The 23,518-nt window shown below is 36.2% G+C and overlaps 3 protein-coding genes across 3 annotated transcripts; 2 read left to right on the top strand and 1 right to left on the bottom strand.

The window, feature by feature from the left end:
* Positions 1 to 1,247: 1,247 nt before the first annotated feature.
* Positions 1,248 to 8,943, top strand: pop4 (POP4 homolog, ribonuclease P/MRP subunit). Its single transcript, XM_028439087.1, has 7 exons — positions 1,248 to 1,314; positions 1,400 to 1,455; positions 3,055 to 3,284; positions 4,668 to 4,745; positions 4,837 to 4,898; positions 7,430 to 7,531; positions 8,476 to 8,943. The coding sequence occupies exons 1-7, from the start codon at positions 1,308 to 1,310 to the stop codon at positions 8,610 to 8,612; spliced, it is 672 nt and encodes a 223-aa protein (XP_028294888.1). The 5' UTR covers positions 1,248 to 1,307; the 3' UTR covers positions 8,613 to 8,943.
* A 4,140-nt stretch (positions 8,944 to 13,083) lies between these two features.
* On the top strand, positions 13,084 to 15,258 carry plekhf1 (pleckstrin homology domain containing, family F (with FYVE domain) member 1). Its single transcript, XM_028439959.1, has 2 exons — positions 13,084 to 13,399; positions 13,978 to 15,258. Exons 1-2 carry the CDS (start codon positions 13,147 to 13,149, stop codon positions 14,517 to 14,519), a joined length of 795 nt encoding a protein of 264 aa, XP_028295760.1. The 5' UTR covers positions 13,084 to 13,146; the 3' UTR covers positions 14,520 to 15,258.
* Positions 15,259 to 16,404: 1,146 nt separating this feature from the next.
* On the bottom strand, positions 16,405 to 23,277 carry rwdd3 (RWD domain containing 3). Its single transcript, XM_028442086.1, has 5 exons — positions 23,038 to 23,277; positions 20,944 to 21,173; positions 17,396 to 17,620; positions 17,215 to 17,335; positions 16,405 to 16,838 (listed from the first exon to the last, which is right to left on the bottom strand). Exons 1-4 carry the CDS (start codon positions 23,141 to 23,143, stop codon positions 17,261 to 17,263), a joined length of 636 nt encoding a protein of 211 aa, XP_028297887.1. The 5' UTR covers positions 23,144 to 23,277; the 3' UTR covers positions 16,405 to 16,838; positions 17,215 to 17,260.
* Positions 23,278 to 23,518: the final 241 nt, after the last annotated feature.

Consider the following 23,518-nt stretch of genomic DNA (forward strand, 5'->3'; position numbering starts at 1 on the left):
ACATTCTGAGGTGGATCTAGTATAACCTAAAACTATAAACCCTGTTAAACGTGGCTTCATTTATACAGTCACACAACTTGAACTGTGGTCAGCTGACACCATCCACAATGGAAGCATAAACAAACCTTTATAGGAGCTGATGATATTACGCTTAATAACACATCTTCATAATCATCTGTTTGAAATGTAATGTGGGAAGTCTACTAGTTTATTCAACAAACCATGTTAGCACACATTATCTGCCCTGAGGTCATTACATCGATGAGATGCTAACGTTAGCATGCTAACTGTGCTAACGTTCAGCTGCTGTTTAAAGAGCTTCAAATTGAGCCTGAAAGTTTGTAAAACTTTGTCACTCTTCAGTGGAGAGTTTTTTTTTGTGCATTGCGTTGAGAGTGAAAAAAACCTGTGAAACAAAGAAGTAACGTCATATTGATTTAAAAAAATACCAGTAATCCGATTACCACAACTATTTAAATTGTAACTGTAACAGATTATAGTCTAAACAGATTAGTCTAAAATCTGATGATTTATTTACCAGGATTCAAACTCACAAAGGTAAATAAATTGATTTGTAATTGGATAACATGGATAATTAGAGGTAATTATAATTGAAAAATGTAATTGACCCTATTTTGTATATTTTCCTTAAAGTGTTGCAGTATAGTTAGACCAGCAAGCAAAGACACTGTCATTTCTTTTTTGTTTTCTAAATGCTAAAATCATAATTCTCTGTGTTATTTATTTTGCACATTGTTTTAAGTTTTTTTTTTGTTTTTTTTAAATGTATCAAAATTTCCCCAATCTTCAGTATTTTTTGTCGTTTTGACTAATGTAAACCATTGCTCTGATATATTCTTCATTAATAAAGAACATTCTAAGACAGGAGTTTTCAATCTTGGGGTCGTGACCCCATGTGGGTCGCTGAAGTGTCGAGTAATATATAATATAATGTAATTTTTCAAAATAAAACACAATCTTAACTATATTCAATACTTTCACTACCTCAAATATAAATCTAGTACATTAGATGCAGCATTAAAAATATATTTGCTGGCACATCTGGCCACTTTTGTCCAATAATAATAATAATGTAATCCTTTCTACTCTGTATTTGTTACATTATAACAAAACATGATCGAAATCTAATTATAGAAGAAGAAAGTATTTCGTGTCGCCAGAAATGAGCGATGATATCAAAATAAAGTTGGAAACCACTGCTCTGCGATCATTCCACCACCAGGGGGCGCTGACGTATAGTGACGTAAAGACGTACCCTCGCACAGTCACAGAAGAAGAAGAACAACATGGACGGTCAGAGTTTTTGTTTTTCTGCTTCAAACAAGTTTTCTGCGTTTAAACGTGAAGCTGGTGAAATAAAAGTTTGTGTGTTTTTTAGACGCTTTGGTTCGAACCAGAATCCCCGCTGAGCTGATGGTGGACCTCGGTGTGGAGGTTAGTGAGAAAAACTCAACAATGATCACATCCCTCTAACATGTAGAATATTAATAATTATACACATGTCCAAAGAGACAAGATTACAGTAGAAAGTGATATTAAAAGATAAAAATGGACACTTTAAATGAGCAGTATAAATTATTAGGACTCATTATGGTCAATGACGATTATGTTTCATCAAATGTTCTTCATCAGGCGAGGTTTGCATGAATATTATGCTGATGTTGTTTTAAAATACAACATCAGATTGGTCTAAAACATTTCAAGAATTAAGTCGTAATTTTCGGAGAATAAAGAGCGTGTCTTATTATACTGGTAATGTTACAGTGCTCAGATTTCCCAGTGTAAGTGAACACAACATTAATATCTATGAAGTCCACCACTTCCTCATAATCACAATATCTTTATTAATTCCAGAGGAAAATTGTTTATGTTACAGCCACTTAAAAAAAATCACAAATAAAAGAATAAAACGTTTAACAAGACGATAGAAAGAATAAACATTAAATAAGTGTATAATTAAGTAAAAGACTGTTAAAAATAAGGATCAGATACAGACATTACAGTAGTAAAAAAATAAAGTAAGATTATTAATAATGATAAGAATATAAATAATAACAATACAAATATGATAGATATTTACAAAAATAATATAAAATATATGAATATGATACAGATCTTTACAACAATAAAAGCTGTGAGGTTACAGTGATGAATTATACAGTTTGATGTCCACAGGCAGGAATGATTTCCTGTGGCGTTCTGTGGAGCACCGTGGTTGGATCAGCCTGGTGCTGAAGATGCTTCTGTAACTGACCTCCTCTTCCTCCTCCACAATAAAAGTCTATTAGCTCCACATCAGTGTGGTTTTTTGGAACAAATGCAAACATGTGCAAAGTGTCTTTATTAAAGTCCTTAAAGTGAGAACAGTATTTCACCATGTGTGAAACATAAAGACAAATAAAATCTCATGAAATGTTCCACATTCTCCATAACACACATCCTGTTTGGATTTACATTTTATTCTCATAAAAATGTGACTTAAATCTCAAAATATTACGGTTTTAATCCTAAATAATTACAACTCTTATCTCAACTTTTATGGCTAATCTAACAAAAGCACAATTTTATTAAGACTTTATTCTCCTAAAATTAAAACTTTATCCTCAAAATATTACGACTTTAATATTGTAGTGCCCAGATGTATTTATTTTTTTAATGTGGGCCTAATACGTCATCATATCTTTTAGGTAGAAATAATTTTTTAATGTTTTTACCGTAATGCTTAGTGTAAACACACGGCAACAAATAGACGGGTGGCTACTAGGCTAGCTTTACCATGTATTCTGAAAAGAGGACTGGCTTTAGCCGCCAGGCCACAAATAATCAAATAAAGTTTTATTCATGTATGTTGCTGTTATTTTATTTTGACCTATTAAATTATAAAAAAGTTTGCATTTTGAAGAGAATCTGTAATATAAGTTTCATACTCAGTGGAGACAGAATGGACTGTTAGCAGATCATCTCATGGTTGTAAATTTGTCCTTTAATCATATTTAAGATCATTTAGTTCTGTATATTATTGTTCTCCTCCAGCCTCAGACCAGCTCCCAGGCTGCAGCCTTCACTGAGGCGTTCCTCAACAACAGCCTCCAGGATCCTTCTCGCCATGATGTGAAGAACATGTTGTCCCATAAAGCTGTGATCCTGGGCCACACCAGGCCCAAGGACGAGAAGAACAGGAGGAAAAAGAAAAGAGCCAAAGGGCTGAATGCACGGCAGAAGAAGGCCATGAAGATCTACCAGATTAAAACTGAACACCAGAGGTTAGAAGAATGCAGTCCCACGGTCATCATCACATTTAATATATAACACGTCTCACAATCCATCACGTGTATAGGAATATTTAACATTTTATTATATGCACGCATAAAAAAGTGTCATTGATTTAAAACCAGAGAGCGACTCAGTGTAAAGTAAGCAGGATCTTTGGTGTCTTAATGCAGGGATGGACAACTTTATCACAGTGGAGGTCAAAGAATTGTAATTGTCTAAAATTATTTGGAATAATGAGCAATTATACAGTGAAAAACAAATATTTTGTTGTTTTTCTGTGAGTGTTTTGAGTCATTTTGTATATTTCTGTTGTTGTTTTCTGTTTGTGTTGTTATTCTCTATATTTTTGTTACTTTATCAAAATTTTTGTGTGTATTTGGACTTGTTTTTTTTGTATTTGTGTAATCCTTTTGTGTATTTTTGATGTCATTTTGTATATCTTTTCTATCATTTTGTATATTTTTTCTATCGTTTTGCATGTTTATGCAGTCATTTTGTGTATTTGTAGCAGATTCTTAGATTAATCCGTGTGTTTACTTTTGGGAGACGGACAAATTCCATTTTTGTCTTAATGCATCGAAAGGTGAAGCTTAGAATAAAGCTGCACACGTGATAATCTGACTGAAATCTAACCTGAAAAAAACAACAAATGTTTTGTGTCAGAAATAGCTTCCTGTTAGCTTAGTGCAGATCTTCCTGTTAGCTTAGTGCAGAGCTTCCTGTTAGCTTAGTGCAGATCTTCCTGTTAGCTTAGTGCAGATCTTCCTGTTAGCTTAGTGCAGAGCTTCCTGTTAGCTTAGTGCAGATCTTCCTATTAGCTTAGCACAGATCTTCCTGTTAGCTTAGTGCAGAGCTTCCTGTTAGCTTAGTGCAGAGCTTCCTGTTAGCTTAGTGCAGATCTTCCTATTAGCTTAGCACAGATCTTCCTGTTAGCTTTGAGCAGATCTTCCTGTTAGCCTAGCGCAGAGCTTCCTGTTAGCTTAGTGCAGTTTCCTGTTAGCTTAGCGCAGAGCTTCCTGTTAACTTAGTGCAGAGCTTCCTGTTAGCTTAGTGCAGTTTCCTGTTAGCTTAGCGCAGAGCTTCCTGTTAGCTTAGTGCAGAGTTTCCTGTTAGCTTAGTGCAGAGCTTCCTGTTTGCTTAGTGTAGAGCTTCCTGTTAGCTTAGCGCAGATCTTCCTGTTAGCACAGATCTTCCTGTTAGCTTAGTGCAGTTTCCTGTTAGCTTAGCGCAGAGCTTCCTGTTAGCTTTGCGCAGAGCTTCCTGTTAGCTTTGCGCAGATCTTCCTGTTAGCTTAGCACAGATTTTCCTGTTAGCTTAGTGCAGAGCTTCCTGTTAGCTTAGCGCAGAGTTTCTAATCTGTCTCTCCTCTGTAGATACGAGCTGTTCCTGCCACTCCATGAGCTCTGGAGACAGTACATCATTGATCTGTGTGGTGGACTGAAAGCTAACAGGTGATTATTATTATTATTATTATTAATATTATCCACAGTGGTCTGTTCTTTATTCTATATATATATATATATTCTATTTGTGTTTCTATAGCAACCCTCAGTCTGTGCAGCAGAAGCTGGTGAAGGCAGACTTCCATGGTGCCATCATCTCAGGTACATCTGAGACTTTATTTACTGTAATTTACATTCACTGAAGATAAAGGACATTTGTTAACCTCATCAACGGACCCCTCAGTGGGGGAAGCTCTCACACATTCTAACCCTCTCTGTAACAGGGTGTCCGAGGGGTCTTAAAAAGTATTAAAAGTTGATAAATCAATTGTAGGAAAATTAAGGCTTCACGTGACAGCGAATGTTCTGTTGCTAAAACAGGCGTACAACATTAAATGGGAGGAAGACTGCTGTTGGCCGCAGACAGCAGTAGCTGTTGATAGCATGTTTCTGTGGTCCACCAGCAACACGACCACTTGGTAACGTGACAGGTGAGCTAGCCAACACAGCTACGACTACGACCTCTGCTTCATTGTCTGCTAACATAACGGTGGCTATGGGCGGCACGCCAGGCCATTATGTTCAAAGAGGGAAAAGTCGACAACTCTTTTTCTCACTGCCATGAGTCACAAAAATAAACACAGATCTCTATAACAAGAGCCTACATGAAACTACAGGCCAATCTGAATCCACTGATATACAGGTCAAGTATGTTACGTACCAAAACAACGCCACAAAATTAGAAAATACACAGTGGAAAAAGTCAGAAATGATGACAAATGGTGTCTTACCTTTGTTGTTTCTGATCAAAAGTTGCTCCAATGTGCATAAAACTCCATATTTTGTTTAATCCAAATTGTGTAATAAGATAAATATCGCCATTACAGATATTCAGGCTTTTCTCATTTGAGAAATCCATCTAATGAGTGCACAGCGCTCATGCGTAAAATGGCCGGTCCCTTCTTTACCCAGCTCTGATTGGCCAGGGCTAAAGCCACTCCCATAGTGTTTGATATCACCAATTGCTATAGGCTCTGAGCTTTATATTACAGTGTCAATCATTCTGATTGGTCAAAGCATTGCTGAATAACCTCCATGCGTAACACCATCAAAGAGTGGAACAAAAAAAAGGCATTAACCATGGCACCACGGAGACCTGAATAAAATGTGTTTATTTAAAGTCAAATAGCAACATCTAGTGGTCAAACATAAGACTAACAATGATTGGAATCAATTTGACTGACATTTTACAGTTACACACTTGTTTCCAAACTTGTGGAAAAGTTTGGCACAGTTGTGATAAAGTGAGCTTCAGCCTGAACTTTTTTGTACAAACCATGTTTATCTTTGGCCTAATGTTTATTATTATCACCAAACTTGCTGCAGTTGATGTTCATGCATTAGTTCAATTATTTCTGCTTTTATAGCCTTTGATAATGAAAATTGGCTTTATATTTGATGTAAATCTCTAGGTTTTTTAATGGAAGGACTACAGATTTCTGTATTTAAAACATGATTTATTGAAGTCAGCATCCAATGTGAACATTTTTAAATCAAAGTTAAAGGCACTTTTTTTCTCTACTGCATATGATTGAGAGAGAGACTTTTTGTCATGTTGTTGATGTAATGATGATTTTACTGATGATTTTAATTGATTTTACTGATTTTAATTGATTTTACTGATTTTACTGATGATTTTAAATGTTCTTATTGATTTTAAACAATTGAATGTTTTATCATGTAAAGCACATTGAGTTGCCTTGAGTATGAAATGCGCTATATAAATAAATTTGCCTTGCCTTGCCTTATTGTCACTGAGTATCATATATTTCCAAAATGCCACATCATCTGTAACTACTAAGGGTTTTACTTTGCTATGAAGGTCAGGTAGGAGCTTAAAAAACATTATTTGTTATGGGTTTGTGATTTATTGTTAATATTTCAGATGATTTTAGTTAATTTGAACACATACTCTTTTAACTCAGAGTAAACCTGTGCACATAGTTGTTCACAGGATGTTTTATATAAACCGTTGTTCTCCCATTGCTGGGAAAACATTTTTTTTTTAGCTGAAGTCCATTAAAACAAAGTAAAAAATAAAACAACAGAATTATGCTGCTTGGTTCAGGTTTGCAGTGATAAGGTCCTTTGATAAGGTCAGACAGACTCTGACTCCGCCCACACAGACGGGACTATAGCATCGTGTCATAAAAGCACTTATTGACAACTTTCTGTTTGTGACATTAAAAACCAAAGCAGGTCAAATATAGAGGACTGAATCCCTTTATCATGACTGGTGGTGTCCCCCAGGGGTCAGTATTGGACCCTGAATGCCACATTTTGTGCATAAATAACGTGTCCTTTCTGTAGATGAAACAAACATTATCTTATATCATGAAAGGTGTTTAGAATCATTTATAGACATATATATAGTCTGCTCTCATTTATTCATGGCTTGTATTTTAAATAGTCCTATTTTTTGTTTTTGTTATATGTATACATGTGTGTTTATATATTAAACTGTGATAACAGATATTATTAGTGTACAGATTAGTTTTTTAGTCATTGATTGATATAAACATGGTGCGTGACTATAAATTCTTATTCCTTTTTTACTGTCTATTTTCTCATTAAACATGTTTTCTTTCTCATATATATTGTACGTGCGTGTGCTTGTGCACGTGCGTTCCCAGTGGTTCGCTCCAAATGTCCGTCCTACGTGGGAACTGAAGGGATTCTAGTGCAGGAGTTCAAACACGTCTTTAAGATCATCACCAAGGAGAACAAACTCAAAGGTTAGAACGTTACATGAGATTCTGATGTTTCTGCTACTACATCAAATATGTTTTATATCCCAATAAAGATCAACCTTTATCCTATAAATGAAAACAGATCAGATTTGTTCTTACATTCCCACATGTAGTTATGGACCAATTAAATTATAAAGGTCTGGTTAGCTCCTTTAGTTAGCTCTTCTTGTTAGCTCCTATAGTTAGCTCCTCTGGTTAGCTCCTATAGTTAGCTCCTCTGGTTAGCTCCTTTAGTTAGCTCCTCTGGTTAGCTCATCTAGTTAGCTCCTCTAGTTAGCTCTTCTGGTTAGCTCTTTTAGTTAGCTCCTCTGGTTAGCTCCTTTAGTTAGCTCTTTTAGTTAGCTCCTCTGGTTAGCTCTTTTAGTTAGCTCCTCTGGTTATCCCCTCTGGTTAGCTCCTTTAGTTAGCTCCTCTGGTTAGCTCCTCTGGTTAGCTACATCAGCCTGTGTGTATATTTAAACCTGTTTTTACGCTCATGTACATGTTGATAAATACCAGACTTTATTATGAACTGTTGATAAATTATATCACAGAATCTTTTCTAAATCCCATAAAATAAATAAATAAACACTGGAGATGGAAAAGAATGTAAGAAGTGTCTCCTGTCATGAATGGTTAAAGTTGATGTAAATAAAAGATTTAATCTGTAGTTAAAGAATTGTTTCCTGATATGCTCACGTTTTTTTTTTACACTAAAATGAAAAAAAACATGAAATTGCATGAAGTGTTTTTATTTATAAACCCTCAGTTCTCTGATAAATGAGATTTAAAAAAACAAAAACAAACGTGTGCGTGTGGGCGTTCCAGTCTGTGCTCTGTCATCATCTCATTGTGTTATTGTTGTGTTTAACTTAGTTGTTGTTCTGCTGAAGGTGTTCTCTGATTGGTGCTTGCTGCACATGCTCAGTGTGTGTTTTGCCATCCTGCAGTGATTCCAAAGAGGAACAGTGTGTTTGCAGTGGAGATCAACGGCTTCGTCTCAAACATCTACGGAAACAAGTTTGAGCAGCGAGCGAGTGAACGATCGGCCAAGAAGTTCAAAGTGAGAGGAACCATCGACCTCTGAGAGAACCTGGTTCTGGTTCTACACTGTGAACACTTTGTTCTGTGATTGGTGGAGTTTCTATCATCAGGTGGTCAGAAGCTCCGCCTTCTCCTTTCATATGGCTCCAATATTTGGACGGACACTTTTTTTAGTTTTTTGCTTCATGTTGCATTCACACATTTAATGAACACAAAACATTAAAGACGATCAGAGAAGAGTTAGTCTCACAAGATGACCTCATGACCTGTGTGTGTGTGTGTGTTCGTTTATAAACGTGACATTTATGAAGGTCACATTTATAACATTTCAATTTTTGACAAAATGTGGAAAAGTTTAAAGGCTTTGAAAACTTCCTTCTAACAGAACTCATTTTTTCTTTGTGTCTTGACTGACTTATTTTTTCAAATACAAAAAAAGTACTAAAATCTAATTTATTTTTTATATATAATTTATAGATTCAGGTTTTTGCCAACTAATATAATTGAACATGGGTTGGGAACCTGAGGGTTGCCGGTTCAAGTCTCATTGTGTACCAAAAAAAAAAAATGTAAGTTGTTCTGGTAGCTGGAGAGGTGCCAAGGCACTTCTCGAACACTGCTGAGGTGCCCTTGAGCAAGGCACCAAACCCAACACTGCTCCTTTCATTGGAAAGCGACTTTGAATACCCATAAAAGAGCTATATAAAATATGTATATATGATGTATAATAATATAATACTATTTTTCAGCATGTTTATCTCCTGAAATGTTTGGACTTACGACTGTCATGTGGTTTTTACATTGTTCACATCAAATCTGTGTTTAAACATTTACCATTCAATATCACGTTGATCAATGCTTATTGATTTTTTTAAAAATTATAAACTCTTACATTGTATATTTTAGTTCAATGTCATTTAGTTGACTAAAACTAGACTATAACTCATTTGTTCTTTGGTTATTCTGTTTTAAAACCAAATCAAAAAAATAAATAAACTGGTTATTTTGTTTTACTGATTTAAAACCTAAACAGCAAAAAGCAGCGTTTTTCTGTTTTGAAATTAAATCTCGTTTTGTTTGAGATATTTTGATATTTATGGGCAAATTAGAGCAAGAACTGTAGTCACTACCCCTGGTTTCCTCCACAGGTCTCCTCACACATTAGGACTGTTTAGGATTTATTTCACAGTTTTCTGATCATGTTTTCATTCAAAGCCGCTCATCGACTGTGAGGTTAGTGTGAGAAACAGTAGGGAAGGCAAATGTGTTTGTATAGTGCATTTATTTACACAAGGCAACTCAATGTGCTTTACGTGATCAAAAACTGCAACAGAAAATATTCAACAGCTTAAAATCATCAACAAACACATGACATCATCAACATGACCAAAAATCTCCATGTCAATCATACGCAGTAGAGAAAAATGTTCACATGTGATGATGAGCAGGTCAGGTGTTGGTCAGAACTCCAGGGGTCACAGTGGGGGACAGTCACTGCAGTGGTATCTGTCATTGTGTCCTTGGGCAAGGCACTTCACCCATGTTGCCTAGTATGAATGTAGTGTGTGAGTGAGTGTTGGTGGTGGTGGGAGGGGCCTATGGCGCACAATGGCAGCCTTGCCTCTGTCAGTCTGCCCCAGGACAGCTGTGGCTACAATAGTAGCTTACCACCACTAAGTGTGGAGTGAAAGAATAATGCATTAATTCTGTAAAGCGACTTTGAGTGTCTATGGCGGCAGTAGCTCAGTCCGTAGAGACATGGGTTTGAAACCGGAGGTTCAAGTCCCAATCTGGACCAAAAAACTGAAGTTGTTCTGGTAGCTGGAGAGGTGCCCTTGAGCAAGGCACCAAACCCCAACACTGCTCTGGTGCCCCACTCTGACATCTCTCCATTAATGTCCACAGGTCCTGTTTGTGTATGCGTGTGAGAAGTGCAATGTAATTAATAAATATTAAAGTAATTCAAATAAAAATAAAATGATAAAGTGCTATATAAAATTTTTTGTGTCCGGTCGTAAAACATGAAGCTTGTGTCTATAGTTTCTCTTGAATATCCAAATATCACACAAACAGAATATTTAATGTTTAAACAGAAAAATACTGCTTATTTGTTTGTTTTTTTATTTCTGTTTTGGTTTTAAATCAGTAAAACAAAATAACAACACTGTTTATTATTTTTGATTTGGTTTTAAAACGGAATAACCCAAGAACGAATGGTACATGGATTATGAAATAGTCCTGATGAATACATTTTCAATTTAACTGAAAGTAATTATAAGAACACTGTTAAGTACAGAATAAACAAGCGTCATTACTTACTTTCAGCGGGGAACTTTGAGTTATACAGGTGTTTCCAGTATTTCATACACCTTGTTTACGGTAAAGTTTCATAGAGGTGGGGATTGACAGGAAGTTGGCAGATAACAGTAGTTAGAGAACATTCTTCATCTGATGCTCTCAGTGATTACAATGGGAGGAGTTTCAGAGTAGATTCCCAGTCTGTAGATGATCAACGTCATGGGAAAGTTCCACTGTATCACAGATACTAACAGGGCCGAGGTCAATTATAATTATAATCACATTATTGATAAATAATAAATAATTACAATTAAAGTGTTATCGTAATTTAAAAATATGTTGCTATTGTAATTACATTGTAATTGAATTTAGATAATTGACTTTGTAATTGACATAAAAATTTGACCATTACATTAAGAAAAAAAATAATTGATGGATTTACTGGCTCAGACGCCCACATCAAAAATATTAAAACCTATGTATTCATTGATTATTGATTACATGGTAATCAATAGATAGGAAATAAATTAGATGATAGATTTTAGTTTTTAGTGTATTCTACAGCTTAGCATTAGAGATGCTAACAGGAAGCTAACACAAGAGGAAGATAAACTTTTATTATAGGTTAATTATTTCAGGCTCAATAATTGTGGTTAATTGTAATTTAACTTTAGTAACTGAGAACGTAATTGTAATTGACTTTATGATGATAGAAAAATAATTGTAATTGGAAAAAATGCTGGTAACTGTAATAGTTATTGAATTGTAATTAAACATGAGTATGGGGTCAATTACATTATTACAACTTAAATATGATTACGTTGACCAACATTTTGTCATAATATTCTTTCCCCTGAAAGTTAATTACAATTATGTTCTCAATTACTAAAGTTTAAATTCAATAATCACAATTACTGAGCCTTTAATAAATAACCATTATAATGACCAATTATGTGACTACAATTATAATTGGCCCCAACCCTGCTTAAGAGTGCTTACAATACAATATGAGATTAAAAATGACTTCCATCATGTGATATAATCATGGGAAAACTCTGCGACAGTGTCGTCTAATTTTTAATTATTCGGAGGTTCTGTAAATCTACAACTGAATTATCGTAGCTGGTGATTTACACAACGAGTCATGTTTTCATTGTTGTTTTTACTTTTATCTGCAGGCCAAATTTTGAGCATCTTAATGCCGGATTTGGCCCCCGGGCCTTGAGTTTACAGGTACTTTAGAACTTCCAATGTGGGTCCGTTTGTGTGTGCGCGTGTAAAAAGATACAAGTGTATTTTATTCGTAAATATAACGTAATGTTTTACGTCCTTCTCACGATTCTACGGCTGTTCTGTTTGTATTCAGTAACAGGAGGATGTTATGTTATAATCAGAGCTGATAACTGATCTATTATTGGTTTATTTTTGTTATTTTTTGTATTGTTGCCATAGTTGAATGTGATTATTAATCATTAATATCGGTTCTGCCAGTTGGACTGTTTATTGTCCAAATATCTAAAAGCTTTAAACTAAAGAAATGCCACACGTTGATTTTAGAGGTTTTTTTCAGTTTGATTTGCTTCCTTTGATTCATACTGAGGACATCATTTGATATTCATATGGCTAGTGTTTAAACTAATAACTAGTTATACAGAGGATGTTTTTGGATAAATATCAAATGCACACTATATTTTAAAGACATTGTTTTGACTTTGTAGATTATATTTGTTGTGTCAATGTTCACTGTTTTAGAAAAACCTACAGTAACACAATAGTCACTAGTCTTTAAGGAAATGCCAGTGTAGTAAACAAGGATAATAGTCGGTCAGCAACATCCCTAATATAAATATTATGTATAACCAACTCATAATAATAGATTAGTTAATTAATAAACTGATAAATTTGTTCAGAGTAATAACCCCCCCCTACAGTCAGGCTTGTGGGGCTCCTTTATTAAAAGTTTGAAACCTTATCAAGTAGAACCTGTTGTTCAGCAACTGTCTCTATTATCTATATTCATTAATTAGTTTTCATCACTTGCTAATGACTAGTTGAACTTTCCAGTAAAGGTGTTTGTTGTTTGTTTTTGCTTTATTTCCCCGAGTGGAGATGATTGACAGGTTGGCAGCGAACACTAGTTAAACCACATTCTGCTGAGCTCGGTAATCCACAAATAAACTGATAATGTTCCACCCCTCCACGTCTTTGGAACGTCCCACTGACTTTATTTGTGACTGTTGAGGTTGAGGTTAGGGTTAGTCACACACACAGTCTGAAACATGACGATGGACCAGCTGATGTTTGCTGCTCAGAACAAGGAACGAATCCTGGCCGTTGAGAGATCCTTCGTGTCCTCGAAGAAGCCTCTGTACAAGTCGAACCGTGTTCTAATCGGGGAGGGTCGGCTGAGGAAGCAGAGACGTAGTGGGGGGTCTCGACCCAAAGCTTTCTTCCTCTTCAACGACGTGCTCGTCTACGGCACCATTGTCGTTTATGGGAAATGGTACAAGAACCAGAAGGTGGTTGATCTGGGTGAGTCGCTCTCTACATACAACACTTCATAGAGGTGGGGTCAATTACAGTTCAATTACAATTACGGTGACCGGCATGTTCCCCCTTTACAAATAAATTACAATTATTAGTTTTCCCCTGAAAGTCTATTACAATTACATTATCAATTACTAAAGTTCAATTACAATTTTAACTATTTTTATTAATGTAGTGTTAATAAAACCTCCCACAGGAACCAAAGTGCTTCACTAATGATCTCATGTCGTTTGTATTTTGATGTGTGTGTGTGTGTGTGTGTGTGTGTGTGTGTGTTCTTTAGTTTTCCATCCAGTGTTTGTATTTAAACTAAAATTAACTTCTCCTCTGGTTCTCCTGTTTCTTGTGTTGTGGTCTGTGCATCACTATTATGGTTTACCAGGAACTAGTGCTATGGAGTGAAAAAAAAGAGCAATTAACTGTTATTTTTTTTCTTAGTGCGTTATTTTTCTGTAATTATTGAATTGCAATAAATGCGATATATCCCATCACTAGTGAAAACATGATGAGCTGATATCTTTCTTTGTTTACTAACAGAGGATTCTTTCTTTTCGTCCTTCCAGTGAACCTCCAGGTGGAGGATGTGGACGATGGCGTTACGATGAAGAACCAATGGTTGATGCGTACGCCATGTAAATCGTTCTACGTGGGGGCGTCGTCCCCTGAGGAGAAACAGGCGTGGCTAAAACATCTGGAGAGCTGTCTGAGCTCTATGCAGCAGGGCTCCGCCCACGGGGCCTCAGTGGACCTGGCCGTGCCGTGGGTCCCGGACCATGTGTCGGACGTGTGCATGCGCTGCCCCAACAGGTTCTCCTTCACACAGCGTAGACACCACTGCAGGAAGTGTGGCTTCGTGGTGTGTGGGGCGTGTTCTAAGCAGAGAGCCGTCATCACGCACATGCACCCCTGTAAGATGAAGAGGGTCTGCACCACCTGTCACTCCGCCCTGAGCACGGGGGTCCACCCCTTGAGGGCAGGGTCCCTGGACAGCGAGGAAGAGGAGGAGGTGAAGATGAACGGTGGGGGTGTGGCCTCTGAGGAGGATTCATGGGCTGTTTATGTCTACATGAAGCCAGAGCACATCATACCCACAGAGTGCACCTGAGGGAGGGGGGGGGGGGGGTCATAGTGAACATAATTAACAACATAGTGAACATAGTGCTGAAGTGTTTGGGACTGAGGGGGCAACCTTATCATCCTTTCATTGATTCTAATCCACTTGATTTTGGTAGCACAACATGCAACGTGGGAAGCTAATGTACAAAGCAGCGCCTTTGGGAACATTAGCCAATGAGAAGCTGAGTGAACTGATCAACCAATCACAGACAGTGTGAACTACAATGTTAAGACTGTCAACCAGGACCGATGACGAGAACTGATCCATTTCCAAAGACTCAAGCTCCTCCCAGTGACACTCAGGCTCCTCCCAGTGACACAGGCTCATCTCTGTGATACAGGCTCCTCCCAGTATGGACAGGCACTTACATCACATGATCAAAAGACATGGAGACAAACAAGTTGCTGGTTTTAAAAAAGAACGTCCTTTAGTGTTAGCTTGTGCAGGTTAACATGTTCAAGTTAGCTTGTGCAGGTTCGTATATACAGGTTAGCGTGTGCAGGTAACCTGATGTGTGTTCAGTGGTATTATTCATAATATTTAAAGATGTGTTTTTTAAAATGTAAGGTATGTTTTTGTAAATTGACATAAATGTTACATTTTCCAAATGTTATATGTTATACAATAAGTTGTTTGTCAGTAGCTGGTGAAATAGGAAGATAATAATTTCTATGAAATGTAATGAAAATAATTAAAAAAAATAAATTGTTGGATTTTGAAACTTAAACATTTGAAACTCTTTTTTAACAGAGCATTTCATCAGGAAAATGAAGTTAATCCAATAAAGAGAGAGACAGAAACCATGTGACCTGTGTGCCTAATTATCATAACCAATATTCACTTTGACAATCAATCAATCAATCAATTGTAACCCTTTGGCTGTCGTGTTCTGGGTGAAATCTTTCATTGATAGTTTTTTGTGATACATTTGTGATTATAACCACAAACTTACAGAATTGTAATAAAAACGTTTATTGCAGTTACTGTTTTCTGTGCATATTTTCTGATTCTTTTGTGACTTTTTTTCTGAGGTCAGGTTATAATAAGGCATAAAAATGTTGTTTTTATATTTTATTTTTAGATAAGACCCTAACTCTAGTGCAAATATGGTGCTCACACATAAACTGGGTCAAAATAAAGTAAGGCATGAACATGAGGACATTTTTTTTTAAAACATTAAAAATCAGAGGTAAGGCTACAGTAAGTCATAAAATTTTGAAAAAAAAATTCAAACATCTTGAAACGGAGGTAAGGCATATTATCAAATATTTCAAAAATTTTAAATTGAATTAAGACCATCTGACCCTAAAAACTACTGCAAATATGATGCACATACTTAATATGGGATAAGAATGCAGTAAGGTTCAAAAGATGACAAAAAAATTCACCCAAAATCAGAGGTGAAAAATTATTTATTTTTTATTTAATGGGTTAAGAATATCATAAGACCCTTAAAACTAGTTGAAATATAATGAAAAAACTTAAACTGAGGTTAAAATGCAGTAAGGCCTGAAAAATGAGGAAAAACTCCCATGTTTCAGAGGTCAGGTCACATGTGTTCATCCCTGCCTGTGATTGGCTGATCTGGTCAGATGTCAGAAGTGAAGCAGAGCTGGGTCTGTTAGAACTATGGAGAAAACTGAGAATTCATGGTGTTACAGTGACTTAGTGAGAATATAAATATGTATTTATTTATTTCAAGACAAGGCTATCATAAGAGCCAAAAACTAGTCCAAATATAATGAGAACACTTAAATTGGGGTTAAAATGTATTAAGGCATAAAAATAGAAACATTTTGGATTTTTTGAGTGGAGCTGTAATTGAACATGGATAATTGAAGATGTAATTGTAATTAAAATCAAAGGTCATGGAAACATTTCAAACAGTGTTTTTATTTTCCAACAATAATCAATAAGTTTATTTCCTCTGCTTTCCCACATTGAACACAAACCATGTCAGGATGTCCCAGTCAGTCATTAAAACGTCTCCAATTGATCCAGAATTGGATGTTCTACGTTCCTCTAACATCTAGAGTTTAAAACTTTATCTGTTAATGTGTGATGCTCCTAAAGGTCTGTTTATCTCTGAGACATTTAGTGATCCCTTTCCTCCTTCCTGAGTGGCGTGTGGTAGTCCTGTTTTGGCAACAGCAAGTGGGAGGAGCCATGTTTAACCATGGTGATCATTGGACCTTCAATGATGGAAGAAGCTGCTCCACCATCTGCTCCTTGAGGTCCAGCTGAAGTAAAGCTGTAGTGAGTTCAGATACAGAACTGTAGTGTCTCACTGAGAAGAGCCCTGGAGGAAGAAGAAGAAGAAGAAGAAGAAGAAGAAGAAGAAGAAGAAGAAGAAGAAGAAGAAGAAGAAGAAGAAGAAGAAGAGATAATTGTTGCAAAAATGATTCTGTCATATTTTTGTGTTTCTTACACATTTACATAAACAATAATTTTCTCATAATTATGACTTTCCATAGTGATTTTAATTTTTTTAGTAGTGGAGATGGGTTTACTGCCCCCTAGTGGAGGGGCGGAGCTTTACACACATGTGGATCTGCAGCTGTGTGTGTGTGTGTGTTAGGTTTGTCTCAAAAATAAATTTACACATTGGCTGATCCACAAACACATTTAAATATTTACACACACACACTACAGTATTTAATCATATGTTTTAGACTTGGTTTACCTGTGTGAACTGGACCAGGATGAAGGAGCTTCACACAGAACCTTCATCAATCCTCATCCTTACATTTCTTTCCTGATGAATCCACATCAACCTTCTCTGTTTTCAGACACTGACAGAAACTCTGAGAACAAAGCGAGGAACATGAGGACATGACATATTTCATTAGAACCTGGACCAGTACCTTAATGTCTGCTCTGGCTCCCAGTAGAACCACCAGTATGGTCCGTCCCAGTAACAGTGTCCCAGTGATCTGTAGCTGCTGACACCAGCGCCTCAGACGTCCAACGTAACGGTTCTCAGAACGGATGTGGTCCAGGAGGAGGACAGACACCCAATGGTCCAGGTCCTCATGATGTACCTCCTTCACGGAATCTCTGGACTCCTTCATCATCTGCACATACTGCTGCTGAACACATCATCATCATCATCATCATCATACATTTTTTAACTAGAATATTTGCATTCCCTGAAGAAAAGGCCAGTGAGGATGCAGGTGCTGGCCCGTGTCGCACTGAAATAGCTTAGCATTAGCATTAACCTTGCATTATCATAGCATTAGCTAGCTTTAGCATTAACCTACCATTAGCAGTAGCCTAACAATAGCAATAACCTAACAATAGCATTAGCATTAACCTAAAATTATCATAGCATTAGCTAGCTTTAGCATTAACTTAGCGTTCACATTAACTTAGCATTTGCAGTAGCCTAACAATGGCATTAACTAGCAATAGCATTAGCTAGAATTAACATTAACCTAGCATTATCATAGCATTAGCTAGCTTTAGCATTAACCTAGCATCCGCATTAGTTTCGCATTAGCAGTAGCCTAACAATAGCGTTAACCTAGCAAGAGAAGATAATCTGCTGCAATCTGCCCTCCCTCCAGGACCAGTACGCCTCCAGGATTCTGAGGGGTGCAGGAAAGGTTGTGGTTGACTCCTCCCACCCCTCCCACCCCGGTCATAAACTGTTTCAATCTCTCCCTTCTGGAAGGGACACAAAAACAGCTTCTTTCCCTCTGCCACCATCAACATGAACACACCCCCAGTCACACACTGACTGGTGTTTTTAATTGTTCATTAAAAAAACAGATAAAACACAATCCACAACATTGACAATCAAAAACCAAAAAATAAATAAATAAATAAAAACCAAAATAAATAAGAATTCACTCAAAACATACATTTCTCATGATTTTAAAATCAGGGTTTCAACCTTTTTAATAGTACACGAACTGCCGTAAAATAGGCCGACTGGATGGAGACGTGTTTCACACATGCGTTGAAAGGTTCCAAAACTGTCGAAAGGATTAGGCACTGACACCATTAACCAAACATTAGCCTAGCAAAAGCATTATCCTTGCATCAGTCTAGCAAATGCATTATCCTAGCATTAGCCTGGAAAAAGTATTATCTTAGCATTAGCCTAGCAAAAACATTACCCTAGCATTAGCCTAGCAAAAATATCATCCAAGCATTAGCCTAGAAAAAGCACTATCCTCGCATTAGCTTAACAAAAGCATTATCCTAGCAATAGCATTAACCTAGTAAAAGCATTATCCTAGCATAAGCATTAACATTAGCATTAGCTAAGCATTAACCTAGCAATAGCTTAACATTAGCAAAAAGGTTGATAAAGGTGTAAATGTGTTGAACGTAGTGTGTGAACATGTTAAAAGTTGTTTTAATAGATTGAAGGTAAAAGTGGATCTGCTGCTCTAGTTTAACCAGCTCTACACTAGAACTATGGGATCAGAGCTGAAATGTCAATGCAGTTTCACAAAAAATGTACTAACTCAAAACGTTTAACAGTTACAAATTATTAAAATAAAAGTAGAAATCTCTGGAACTTTCTGAACGTTTTGATCAGAGAGACGTTGTAGGAGGAGTTAACGATGATGGAAGAAAAACCTGAATTAGTGAGGATGCCTCCTACAATTACGTCATCAATTACCAATGTTTAATTACAAATCAATTACAATTACAGTGACCAGCATTTTTTCCAATTACAATTATTATTTTCTCCATGAAGGCAAGTACAATTACATTCTCAATTACCAAAGTTCAATTACAATTAATCACAATTACTGAGCCTGAAATAAATAAGCCTATAAAACGTAACCTTCCTCTTATGTTAGCTTTCTGTTAGCATCTCTAATGCTAACGGTTCAGTTTGAATTATGTAAATGGTAAATGGTAAATACATTTACCATTACATTAACCTATCATTAATATTAGCCTAGCATTAGCATTAACATTAGTATTAGCCAAGTATTAGCATTAACATTAGTATAAGCCTAGCAGTAGCAATAACATTAGCATTAGCCTAGCATTAAATTAGCATTAGCTGGCATTAGCGTTAGCTAAAGTTAGCATTAGCATTACATTAACCTATCATTAGTATTAGCCTAATACTAGCATCATCCTTACATTAGTATTAGCCTCGTATTAAAGTTAGCTTAGCATTAACCTAGTAATAGCATTAGCATTCAGACAGCTGAATATTTAAAAGTTGAATGGTTGAACAGCTGAAGCCACTAAATCCCAAAACGCTGAAATTCTCAATCCAAATTATTAGGAACATTTTTGAACAAAAAAATAATTTAAAATAAATAGGGATGTAACGATTAATCGTAAGGCAGTTAAAAATCGATTCATAGGTATCACGGTTGATATCGATTTTCTGAAAATTGAATCGCAGTACTTTTTTTAATCCACAAGTGTTGGCGGCGGGCGGAGTCTGCTAATACTTTCTTTCTGGCCGCCTTCTACTCTTAAATATGTTCATAAATGATCCCTTCCCCCTTTAGCACCGAAAGAATATCTGTAATATTACTTGAATATCTGTAAAAGTCACGTTTTTCCATTAGCTCTGTCTGCTAGCATAGCTTCTCTTCTTCACTGCAAGATATCTGCATGCCAACCGACCACTGTGTTACCAGCGCCCTCTGCTGGTCCAAACAAATATGATGTAAATCAGTTAAAGTCCAATTATTAAGGCACAAAATACATTTTCAGTTGCACTTTTAAAAGAAAAAGAACTATTATGCAGTTTTGCATTATTTATTATAGAACCAGAATTTAAATTAATAGGCTTCTTCTTCATTTGTATTATTCCTCTATTTATTTCATTCAAGATTTATTTTTAGTTAAATTGCATTGTTTTGAATAGTTTATCAAGGGATTCTTTTGACAATGAAAAATAAAAGGAAAATAATACAGTATTTTCTAGTTTTTTTCCCAAAAAACAAATTTGTCTACAGTCCCATTTTGTAAAATAAATCGTGAGAGAATCGTATCGTGAACCCAGTATCGTGAATCGTATCGTATCGGGAGTTGAGTGAATCGTTACATCCCTAAAAATAAATGAAAAATGTTACAAATCTTCATCACAGGGCGACCGTGGCTCAGGTGGTAGAGGGTCGTCTTCTGAAGTGTCCTTGGGCAAGACACTGAACCCTAAGTTGCTCCCAGTGGTCGACTAGCGCCTTGCATGTCAGTCCTGTCCCACTGGTGTGTGAATGTGAGAGTGATTGGGTGAATGAGCTGATATGTAAAGCTTTGAGACTGTTTCAGTGGTGATAAAGCTCTATATAAATCATGTCCATTTACCATCATCATCGTCAAATGCTGAGTTTAAACGCGCCATAATTGTAATTAATTCTCAATTATGTGAATACAATTCTAACTGAACCAACCCTGGTGCCAGTGTCCTGGGTGGGGGGTCTACCTGGAAGTCCTGGACCAGCTGGTGAATCATTGGTTGTGGAGGTAAAGCTGCAGCTCGTTCTAGAAGCTTCTTCCTGATGTTCTGACACTGAGACTTGGACAGAGCCGTAGAGGAGACGGAGATCTGAGGGGGGCATGAGGGGTAGGAGGGGGGGACGTGGAACAGCAGAGCCACTACAGGACCCTGGTCTCCTCCAGCATGGATGTTTATCTGGACTGAGAGACCTTCATCTGGAAGAACAGAACACACATCAGGACCAGATTAGATCACATTAGGGCTGGGCGATATACGATATAAATCTAGATATTTTAAATGAAGTCTGACCAGAAAGACAATTCTGGATTAAATCTGCTGATGCCACACAGTAGGGATGGGCGATATTGACAAAAAAATTATCCCAATAATTTCTGGTATTTATCACGATAACGATAAAATCACGATAAACAAAAAAAATTAATAAAAAAATCACAACTTAGTGTAAACAGGTTCTTTACAAACATAAATAAATCTGAATCCATCAACATTAGACACATTTAAAAAGGCTACAATAACTGCTGACTCAAAGAGTTCATGAGCTGATATTTTATGGAATATATTAGTGTATGTGGGTCACTCTATTAGTGTTATTGTATGTAATTCATTTATTTAAAATTATTTTCTAAAAAAAAAAAAGCACACGAAAAACAAAAATATCTCTATTAGCATTTTTACTGTTGATGAATCTTGTTTATTTATCTGATAATGAGTTACATAAAGTTATAAATAATAAATAACTCTGATTTCCTATAATTAAACCAGATCAAACTGATGATTCAGTATATTTATGTGTAATAATATCAATAGTTACATTAGTCTAATAGGACCAGCTTTGTCTGTGAACACGTGAAATATAATTAAAAAATATTGAGTTTCACAAATTGGGACGAATGAATAGTGACATTATTATTTATGCTAATATTTATTTTACACAACGTGTGACATGTTTAGTTTTTATTCTTTCATAAAAGTGTTAAATCTGACATAAACAAATCTATGGTTCTCTGTGGTTTTATGACAGTTAGACGTGTTTTTATTTGGTCTGTTATTCCTTATATGGAGTGGTTAGCATTAGCTCTTAGCCCAGTCTGTGTGTCTGTGTTAGCTTAGCATAGTTAGCTTTAGTTGAGTTTCCAGTTCATAATGGTTGCTACAGGTTCATCTCTGTCCCTGTGTTTGTAGAACTTTAGGTGGATCTGATGGAGGAACTAGGATTGGTTCACTTTGTTGATGTTTATCTGGTTTTAACCCAGTAGTGGTTCATGATGTATCACAGCATAGTAACGTTCCGCTCCAGAGAATAATAAGTTGTTGACAACAAACAGGCAGTTCTTGTCTGTAGAACACGGTTTTCTATGGGCATTCTTGGCTAAATTCAGGGACAAATGGCCCTCGCTAATTTCCGACATAGGAATTTATCATTTATATTGTGGGATGACATTCTTACCAGTGAGAATGTTTTTCATGATAAATCATAAATGATAAAATATCGCACATTCCAATCACAAAGACTTATTTATTAACAGATAGTTACACAACATGTTCCTCTTTGGTATTTTCCTCCTCTAAGGGACAGCACGTGTGAGTGAGTTCTGTTTTGTGCCTTGTTCAGATGAAGGTCTGGGTTAGAGCACACTCAGTGATCATTTAACTGAGCTTTACATGTTCTGAGCAGTAGCAAAAGCAAGTATTTATATATATATATATATATATATATATATATATATATATATATATATAAAAAAAAGACAAGAAAACAAAAAGGATTACAACATACATATAAATATATAAAAAATAAATAAAAATAAAAAACACAAAACCCTTCATGTGTTAACGATCTGATTGGTCTTTATTCTAATGCTGACTTTAATGTTGATCATGTGACCCTCAAGTCAGATACAATTACATGTTGTGGCCCCGCCCCCTGTGATGAAAGTTATTATAATGTATATTATTTATTTGAGTGTGGAGGAGTATTTTTTCCACAGTTGTTAACTAAATTAAATTGTCACTAATAGATGATTTTTGTGTTTTTAATGAATAGTTTTAATAACTGACCGGACTGGTGGAGGATGTGGAACTCTTCGTGTCCGCAGTAGATCGATGACAGCACGGACACTTCCTCCAGAGCACAGGCCGATACTTCTCCTTCTCCTCCGGCCATGGACGCGTTTACAGCTCCATTAGCTTCACAGATAGCTTATTAAATATATAAAGACTGTTATTGGCCAACAGATTTTTAAACAAACCAACCATAATAGTCCGAATACGTTCTTCTTCTATTTCGTTTTGTTGGTGGTTAACAAACAACTTCCGGTGCATTTCCGCCACCTACTGGTTGGAGCTGGTTATGACTGGTTAGCGATGTTTATTTTGACAGCACATTTTGATTTAGTTTTAGTCAAAATTTAGTCATTAGGACTAGTTCAGTTTTAGTCAACTAAATTACATTTAGACAACTAAATATGTTACAGATATAGTCAACTAAAATATTCAGCATTTTATAATTAGCATTTATCAACCATCAACCTGACATTGG

This window comes from Gouania willdenowi, chromosome 3, assembly GCF_900634775.1.
Source record: "Gouania willdenowi chromosome 3, fGouWil2.1, whole genome shotgun sequence".
Classification (NCBI taxonomy): Eukaryota; Metazoa; Chordata; class Actinopteri; order Blenniiformes; family Gobiesocidae; genus Gouania; species Gouania willdenowi.